Below are 10,000 nucleotides of genomic sequence, written 5' to 3' on the forward strand. Positions count from 1 at the left end.
GTTCATTTCGGGTGTAAGATCCTGACATTCCTTTCTCACTACTCACTAACCCTTTCAAACTATACACAAAAACTTAAGCATTATTTCCAATCATTGTGAATTCATACTATTAAATTTTTAACTACGTTTGTTACCTCTATTTAAAATGAAACCAACCAATTACCTGGCTCATACTTATTTTAGGTTAAAGTAAAGCTTTTGTTATAAAAATCTTTGAACTCTATTCTTAATAGTATCATAAAACCAATCAATTACCTGGCTTGCAACTGTTATAATCGTTCATTATATAATGTGTTTGTTACAGATATATACTGTATATATAGCTTGTTATAACAGTTTCTGTTTAACTAAAACGTAGTTTGTAACTGTATTCATTCTCGGGTTAAACTCTATGTAATGTTTAAAACACGAGCAGCAGTGTTTTATGTAATGTTTAAAATAAGAGCAGCAGTGTTTTATCGGGATTTAAAACCACGAGGTCAGCCGAGTGGTTTTAGACCCGATAAAACACTTGCTGCGAGTTTTTTGAACTACTTCAAAAACATTCCTGGAAAAGCGTGTGTCAAGAGATGCTTTTGTGAACGTTGGAAATTAGCATACGAGAAAAACATTAAACACCGCATACTAATAAGGAGGAGGTTTTATCGGGTTTTAAAATCACTGCACGTGTTGTTTTATAGACCATTTGATAGGTCAACGGGCTTACGAAATATTAATGAGTTTTTGAAAACTTGTTATAATAGTTTGTGTTTACACGTAGTCTGTAACTGTATTCATTCTAGGATTAAACTTTATTTGCCTTTAATTTATTATATAGTATCTTGCTACCTTGTTTTTTCACAGCAGTCTGGTTGCATAGACTACTGCAAGAATCTTTTCTTCTATATTACTGTTAAGTAGCTTTCAGCTAAATAGTCACACTTCAGGATTTTATGCACATCTACATCTACCTCTACATCGAATCTGTATTGATTCGGTAAAAATTCTGATATCACACCAACTATTAAAACTGCAAAAAATCTGCACAAATTAAAAACTAGCTATTTGAAGTACCTTAAAAGAGCGGTTAACTTAATGTTAAAGTGGTCAGTTGAAGTTGCTGTCACAATTTCTTTGGGAAGGGTGTTCCATTCTCTAATTTTTCCTGGAATAAATGGAACTTCAAAAACTTATTTACAACCCATAAGCCTATCCATTGACCTATCAATGGTAGATAAAACATCACGTGCAGTGGCTTTAAAACCCGATAAATCCCCCTCGTTATTAGTATGAGGTGTTTATAGTTTTCTCGTATGCTAATTTTCAACGTTCACAAATGCATCATTGTTATGAACTCTCTTGACACACTCTCTTGACACACGCATGTCTTGTTATCTAACTAGTTTATTGACTAGGTAATCGCTGCCTTTGATTGTATGGGCTAGCAGTTTTTAACACGTGTTTTATCGGGTCTAAAACCACCCGGCTGCGCCTCGTGGTTTAAAATTCCGATAAAACACTGCTGGTCATGTTTTTTAAAACACGACCAGCAGTGTTTAAATAAATGACTGCAACATAATCAAAAGCTAGTACTACATTACAAACCTCACGACGGCAAATGGACAGAATGAAACCTTAGGAACTAACTCCCAAACAAAAACCGTACGCGTATGTCGGACGCGCGCTCCACAAGACCACTTTCTACAAACAATATTAATGGTGATTTTCTTGTTTGATGCAGACTACGTTGTTTCAGACCAAGCTACTGGATGCTGCTTCTCCATCATCAATAAACATTAACAATACGGCTCACTCTCTCAGCACGGATCTAACTAAGGCGCCTGCATTCTTTGGTACCGGGAACATAGCCGTACTCAGAGATGTCAACGGTAACAAATCGATGTACATTATTTTAAACAACCGTTTAAGTTATCACTCACAGAATCACTAATGCAAACGGTCGCGTGGCGTGCAATCTTCACAAGGGAATTTTTTTTTTTACCTTCTTGAGGTGGGAAATTATGGAATTTCAAAAAAAAATGTTAAGCGTGTAATTCTTTTCCATCACATGCTTGTGAAAGCCAGACGAAATATCCAATTTACAAAAAGGGTCTGTGTATGTTAACTGATAGCTGAGAATTGGCCACAAAGGTCATCTGTCAGCTGAGAAATTGCGGTGTTCTTTTTTTCTGTTAACTTAGAAACGTTTAGAAAACTGTTACCAGAGATGGCTTCACTTTGGGTATAGTGTGAATTTCACTTGCAAATGACCTGCCAATAACTGTGTGTATAATTAAAAATGCGTCTGGAGAATAAGTTAAACGAAACTCGCTCGGAACTCCTCTCAAGTTGTTTCTTTAGAAGTCTTGAGGTCATCAGAAGACGATAAGCAGTGTTCGTAATGTCTCGAAAGTTAACGTTCTTCGGAAATCTCCGGACGATAATAATACATAATACACAACATCGCTCGGCTAATGAGAGCCGGACACATGTACAGTAGTCGTGATATCAAACCGCAAAAAATACATACTGGTGGTTAACTGAGATCCGACAATTTATTGATAGCAGAGAAATGGGCTAAATAATTGACAATTATTGGACGAGGTTGAACAAAATATTGTGATTTGTCAGTGGCGAGCTTCGGCTTCAGCAAATAATTGATCTGCGAGACATTGACAAATCACGATATTTTGCGACAACCGAGTTCAATAATAATTGTTTTATCATTCGATCACGAAAGCGAAAGGTTGCGATTACCTGTCTTAAACAAAAATGTAGCCAGTATGTGAGTCAATGACTGCAAGCTAAGTTGATCAAAGAGTTCTTTCCTATGGCACTATTTATAGAGAACCTTCCTGGAAGAAAAATGTTGAGGGGAGTAAAGTAGTGAGGGCCGAAATTTAGGGTAAACTTTTGCATAAGAAGCAAAACTCTACGTACCTCTTAGCATTAGATTGTTGTTTTGTAAAATGATTGATTTCCTCAAGAACGTCTGGCTAACAGACCCTTATCACTCGGCGGCCATGTTGAGTCTCGTTGGAATAAAAAGCTTTGTGTTCGCACGGCAAGCCTCTTCCAGACGCGAATTCAGTGCAAGGCTTGCCGTGTAAAAACAAAGCTTTTTTTTATTCTCCTGAGACTCAACATGGCCGCTGTGTGATAAAGATCTATTCTCTTTCTTTTTGACTTTGTTTTTATTTATGGCCTATTATACAAAAACCTTTCCTATTATGGCACGATTAGGTCCAGTCTGTACAGTGTTAATAGTCATTGCAAGTTTAATTCCGTGACTGTTTGTTTTGATGGTATTAACTTCATAGGAAATGGTTATTACATCCCCAACGCGGGTGACCAGGGACTCAATGTTGCCATCGGTCTTCAAACATCCAAGAACCAAAGAGGAGGCGCAGGGGAAACTTCCGCTCGTTACGCTACAGCGTGGCTGGATCATGGCGTCAACCAGGCGAACAAGAACTACGAGTATACCATATTTGTCAACAAGCCGTTGTCGACTATCCAGGTCAGTACTTTTGATAGGGAGTACACTCAGGAAGGTCTTGTTTCTTTGTTATAAGTTGTTTAATTATGCGATATGATGTTGCTGTGAAATTAAATCCTGGCAATCAAATCTAACGATTGGGGATATGTTTGTAAATGAATTTCGGTTGAGACTCGAAGTAACCCTCTTTTGGCCGTGAGTGTCATCGGTTTCTTTTGAGGACTTCCCTCGGTAATTTTCGATAAGTCCGAGGACTGATCGGCCATAGATCTTCGGCAATTTCAATTGAAATATATCAGCATTACTTGAAGCACTCCAAACTTTGCGAGTCAACTCATCTCACTTCCAAGGAATGTTTTCATCTCAAGTATACTGAACTGTTTTAAAATCTTGTTAGTAAGTGTGCAAATGGACTAAATAGTAAAATATATCTGAGGTTGAAATAACTGAAACATAAAGCATCAATGGTGAGAAGGGGGAGGGAGGGCTAGCTGTCTGGATTAGCTGCACTTAAAATGATAACTTACGCCAGACAAACATAACGTTACCGTAGATTGCTAGACATTATTATTTACGCTAACCACCCGGATGGAAATTTTCGGCATAAATACGAAATGATTTACCTTGTTTTAACAGAAGATAGATAACATGCAAAATGTATGAACATCAGCTGTAAATCCCAAAAGGAGGAATTAAAAATACATCACTTTGACCAGAAGCCCATAATTTCAGTAGTGCTCTAAATAGAATGATGCGTACCATTTAATTTTCCAACTGGAATTTCCGGGTTTTCCATGTAAATGGTAAGCACCCCTGGATGTCTTCTTTTCTTTTATTTTCTAAACTAAGGTTGTTTTGTTTATTGGATTATTTTCATAATAGGCATTGGCCACACTACAACAGGGTGACAACCCGGTCTACAAAGTACTTCATAAAGACAACAAGGCTCATGTGGTGGAGATCCCTAACTGTCCCAGGCCGGGGCAGACTCAGTATGGTTATGTGATTTTTGACAAATCTGTCCGCCCCCTTGGTCCAGTAAGGCGTGTTAGCAAGGTGAATGCTCGAAAATCAACCGGAGTTCTGAACAAAAACTATTGGAGCTCTGGTATAGTCAAAGGAGCGACTACGCCGGGAACGGCTGGTCCAGACCCGACTGACTGACAAATAAGTAAAAGTGACCTGTCTATGTATGTACAAGAGACTATGAGGTAAGAGAGCGAATCCCCCATACATGCCCCTCTTCCTACGAAAAATTTTTTCAATCTATTTTTGTTTGCGTTGCTATTTTAATGTCGACATCTTATTGGTCAGTTAGAGTGAAGTCATTTAATTTTAAACTCAATGGCAGATTATAATTTCCCAAAATAGCACGGCACGAACTAAAAAAAGATTGAAAATAATTATCATGGGGCACAGGGATTCGCTCTCTTACCTCATAGTCTCTTGGTATGTAACTATGCCTGGGTCATATTCTTCCTTAAATGCGTACGACGAAGGAGAACGCAAGCCTAATCTTGTGTTTTGTTGGTAATCCTGTGGCGCGTGCCTGTTTCTGTGAGCCAAAAAAAAATCGAGAAATCTGTAGTTTAGTCTCTGCAATGATTTGCCTCGCTTTCATGTATGAATCTATGACGTCAAGCCTTTGCAAATGATAAGGCAAGCAGACGATCGTGTTTCAAGGCAAAAGCCTGCGTTTGGCAAGCTAGTTAATATTGCATTGGAACTTACAAAGCCTCAGTCGTGTTGTAGGGCAAATTTATAATAAAATTTAAGGTTTAATCAATTTTAATTTAAGGCAAGTATACGTTTCCCTGGTTTAAAATAGGATTGATTTAGATGTTAATCAATTTTAACAGTGAGAGACAAAGCTAATTAGCGGGTATATTTATGAAGCTAGATGAAGGGGAAATCTCATCTTTAAATGATTGGTTTCATAAGCAATATAGAAGTGCAGGTATTTCATATGATTGTGTTTTACAAAACTACTGCTTTTATTTTTTTTGGGAGGGAGGGGGGTTTGTTTTTTTGTTTGTTGTTTTGTTATTTTGTCGTCTTCTTGTCTGAGCTAATCATTAATTTGAGTTCTCAGTTTTGGAGGCAGAGCAGAGTTCTACTGGTTAATTGTTTAATTCGCTTGCTTATTAATTCATTTCTTTTTAAATCCTCTATGTATTATTTTACAGCCTTCTATTGTGATGGTGGAAGAAGTCGATAATGAGAACTTGTACATTTCCTTGTCTTCTCCTTATCTGAATTTTAACATCACTAGAACTATTGAACGAGGCCCCCAGATAAATGGTCAAGAAAGGTTCTACTCAACCAGTATGGGCGTTGAAGTGCAGGTGAGTGCCTGGCTAAGGCAGCAAGAGTTGTTGTGTTCCTAAGGGTGCATTCTTTTGGGGCTATTCTAGCTATTCTTATTCCGGTTTAGAAATAACAATACAAGGAATTTCAATTTCGTAGAGAGCGCTCCTAAAATCTGGAAATGGAATACCCATGGCGGAGGTGACCTGAGAACTGCTATGTCTGCGCGCGCAAGCGGCCGCGTAGGATTTCCCGCCACAAATTTTCCAAAAGAATTAACGCGTATTCTGTCTATTCCGAGTAAACCGTGTTCCTTCCATTCTGTTCATTCTGCTATAGAAAGCAGAATGAACAGAATAATATTACGTTCATTCCGAAAAACAGAACAGCTCCCAAAAGAACACAAATACCGTCTATTCCGAGTATTCCTATTCCGGAATTGTCCCTAAAAGAACGCGCCCTAAGTGTTCCCAATCTGCGATATCTCTGTTGATCCACTTTGTACTTCATTTCTGTGCTCCTTAGTTTTGGTCCTTCCTCCTTCGGTTATTTGTTGCATTTGTGCTTCTTACCTTCCATGACCCAGAGGGGGCGTTCGATTGACCCTATTCCGGAACAGGAATACATATAATGATCACAAGAAATCCCTCATAAGAGGTTTTACCGAAGTTACTGAAGTGCAAAATGGCTCTTTAATTATTGAGTATTTCATTCTTTCTCTTTCTATTAGATTATTGTGGTAATTATTGATTACTGTTATTGATCTGGTGTAATGCGCGCACGCGTAGCTTTGTCGGAGAGTTTCTACAGGTCTTCTACAAGTTCTACAGGTCTGCCGTGTTTTTGATGTCCCAGTTGCATAGCCGAAAATAAATGTTGAAATTGATTTTTTTTGGGGGGGGGGGGGTGGGTGGGGATATTGATCCAGATCATGGATCGATTAATGATCCGAATTACTAGCACAATTTTGATTTCATTTTCATTTAACAATGAATTTTTTCAGGCAAGGTTAGGGTTGGAGTTAGGCAACTGCTTAAGTTGCGTAAATAACTGCGAGGATCTTTCTTCTATTTAATCTTTCACCGGTAGTTCAAATGTATGTTCCATGTATTCATATTAATTTATTCATCCTTCAATGGTATATTACAAACTCATAATATGACTAGCTCCCAGTTGGCTTGATAGCTCAGTTGGTAAAGCACTGCACTGGCATCGCAATCCCGTTCAAGCCGGAATTTTTTTTCTGACTCTTCGCAACTGCTTAAGTTGCGTAAATAGCTGCGAGGATCTTTTCTTCTATTTAATTCGATTGACAATTAGCAAACTGCGTCAGATAATCCAAGGATGAAAACCAATGCCCCATCTCTCCCACCAAAAACTTCCGGAAACAAAACTAAATTTGAATTCAAGGAATTTAAGGGAGATAAAAGTTGGCGTTTATTTTTGGTACTAGCATATGCTATCGACCCTAGAAAAAAAATGCTGCCAACTGGCAGGGCCACTGCAGTAGCAAGCACAGTACGGATGTGTACGCTAGCCTTTGGTTATTGATAGAGGAAAACCTTAAGTTATTTATTTAAACAAAGTCTAACTTAGGCAGTGGTTTATGACAATCAGTAGGCCTCCAAATCTGTTTATAAATGGTTATTTAAGTATAGATAAGTAGTTTTCTAGTCTGAGATGCAAGCTTTCTTTCTTTCTTTTTTTTTTCCTTTTTTTTTTCATGCAAGCTTTCTTGCTACCATCAGCAGCAGCCAATGTTTAGCAATGATTGTTTTGAAAACGGCTTAGAACGTGGTGTTGTTAAGCACCGTCTAAACCGTCTTTTAATAACTGACCCTAAGAGTCAGACTAGAAAACTATTTATCTATACTTAGAATAAACCACTTATAAACAGATTTGGAGGCCCACTGAATGTCTTAACCCGCGGCCTAAGTTAGACTGTTTAAATAACTGGCCCTAAGTGTCCTACGTGGTCCTATGGTAAAAGCCGTTTATGGGTTATAATGTGGGCAGATTCATCCACTGCAGGTCAGGAGACTTAGGCGCTTATCTTCCCCGTAGATAACAGGAAAATGATGCACATTATTAATTATTTTCCAGCTTGCTTCTCCTAGTTAGTTTTCTACTTTTAAGGCCCCAATGCAAACAATTGGGTCACCAGTAATTGTGTTTAAACCCCATAAAGTTCTTCTTCTTCTTCTTCTTCTTCTTCTTCTTCTTCTTCTTCTTCTTCTTCTTCTTCTTCTTCTTCTTCTCTTATTATTATTATTATTATTGGTGTTGTTGTTGTTGTTTTCATTATCATTATTATTATTATTATTATTATTATTATTATTATTATTATTATTATTATTATCTGCTATGAAGTCCTTTCGTCTCGTGGTAATGGTTCCCAATGCTCCAATTACGATCATTATTATTGTTATTATTATTATTATTATCATCATCATCAACTGTTTCACAATTTTCCACTGATGAAAGCTAATCCACGAAGCACGTAGGTTGTTAAACTTTACCAATATTGTTTCAATGGCATTTATAGTCTCATTTATAGTTGCTAATTCATATTACTCGTTAGTGTCCCTTATTTGTGTTTCTTGTTTCACAATTCAGGTTTTTGTCAGGAATGCAGTCAATGTAGCTACCGGTGACGTCAGGGTGAATGGTAAAGTTGTCCCAAGCTCAGAGAAAGCAACTCACGTGGTGGTCAAGCCGAAGCCAAATGACGCTACAGAGGGGCGTGTGATAAGGTTTCTAAATATGACCAAGGGATTCAGTAAAGAAGTTAAACTTACCCGAGGATCCACATAAGGTTAAGAAAAACAGAGTATCAGTGTGTTAAATTTGACAGTTAGGCAGCAGACTCCAGTTAACTCGGTCTCAACAAACGTTTATCGGACCGTTCAACTCGCCTCTTTTTTTTTCTGGTTCTTGGCTGGAACAAATAAAATACTGACAGGAAAGGTTAGAGGAATACTGAAAAAAAAAATCAGCGACTCAGTCATTCGCCACCTGGAAATGATAATCATATAAATCGTCAACATAACAATTCGAGTGTGCCCGTCAAATTGGACTTTCTTGTTAGAATGAGGAAAAATTACATTGAGTGTTTAAAGGTGGAATTCTCAAACTGAACTCTTTCGTGGCAATTCTGAGTTATTCTTATAAATTTATTCTTAAAGATTTTTGTGTTTTTTTTTATGGTGGTTATTATAGTTTCTATTCAAACTATCACAGCAGTTTACCTTTTGACTAATTGACACCAAAGGCAGTCTTAATTAGTGTGTTACCCTCTCCCTCCCTACCCTTGAACAAAACAAATTTTATCCCGTTACCAAATAATCTTCAGAAATTAGAATACGGAGAATGATTATAATAAATCTGTTTAATGGAGAAGTTACAGCCACTCAAATGCGAAATTTATCTTTAACTCGTGATTTCTTAAAATTTGTCAAGAATACTGGTAAAGTCAATCAAACGCACCATAAATGATGAGAATATGAAGCTACAATGTAGGTCAGTTTAAATACTAATTATTGAACCTTATCTTCTTACTTCAACTATTTGCCTCGCATAATTTAAGTTAACGAGAGTCTGTTGGCTTCTGTTTAATTTTCTTTGCCGTCAATCTAATTGACTTTGTAATTTCTTGTGGACCTTTCTGGAAAATATGTCACGAGCACCACTGTGTGTATCGATATCATGTTGCAGTAAAAGAATAGTAGCAATAAAGATTACACTGAAATCACTGATGAAGCGCAGTACTTATTGTTTAACGTTGAAATTAAACCATTTTCTCTTGAACCCCACATTAAAGACTTTTTCTCTTTGAAATTTGACAGTTGGAAGTTGACAGTCCAGCCTTCGCTTGATTCCAAGTCGGAAAAACAAAATCGCTTTATTTTCGTTTTCTTGTTCACTTTTTATTGTCAGTGAAAGTGCGATATGTGGAAACATCAGGGAAGTAAAGGGAATAGGTAGTAGAGGGAAGAAAATTTTAAGGGAATACTGCTCTTTAGCGGTATCAAAATCGGTTCGATTTGCTAGTATTTTGTTTTTTAGGAGTTTCAAGCAATCAAGATTAAATAACTGTTAAAGCCTTGTGCAGAAACAAGAAAAGTACTCTCTTTCCAAACAGAAAACCTATCACGAAAGATCACACCGTCTAACCTCGGGAAAAGTCCAGTGAAATGCTTTTATTGAAACGTAACT

The 10,000-nt window shown here is 37.3% G+C and overlaps 1 protein-coding gene across 2 annotated transcripts in view; it reads left to right on the top strand.

Moving 5' to 3' along the window:
• LOC146483444 (uncharacterized) overlaps positions 1-9,578 on the top strand; it is a 36,148-nt gene extending 26,570 nt beyond the window's left edge. Inside the window, exons 14-19 of one of the 2 annotated variants that reach the window (XR_014863785.1) lie at positions 1,721-1,868; positions 3,300-3,499; positions 4,361-4,534; positions 5,665-5,823; positions 8,402-9,477; positions 9,514-9,578. Coding sequence is in view for 1 of the 2 variants with exons in the window: in XM_085105645.1 (XP_084961771.1) it covers positions 1,721-1,868; positions 3,300-3,499; positions 4,361-4,534; positions 5,665-5,823; positions 8,402-8,599 (879 nt within the window). In the remaining variant the exon portion in view is untranslated. Of the gene's footprint in view, positions 1-1,720; positions 1,869-3,299; positions 3,500-4,360; positions 4,535-5,664; positions 5,824-8,401 lie in introns of both variants that reach the window. The other variant, XM_085105645.1, reaches the window with a different exon arrangement.
• Positions 9,579-10,000: the final 422 nt, after the last annotated feature.

This window comes from Pavona decussata, unplaced genomic scaffold (assembly GCF_977016875.1).
Source record: "Pavona decussata unplaced genomic scaffold, jaPavDecu1.1 SCAFFOLD_38, whole genome shotgun sequence".
Lineage (NCBI taxonomy): Eukaryota > Metazoa > Cnidaria > Anthozoa > Scleractinia > Agariciidae > Pavona > Pavona decussata.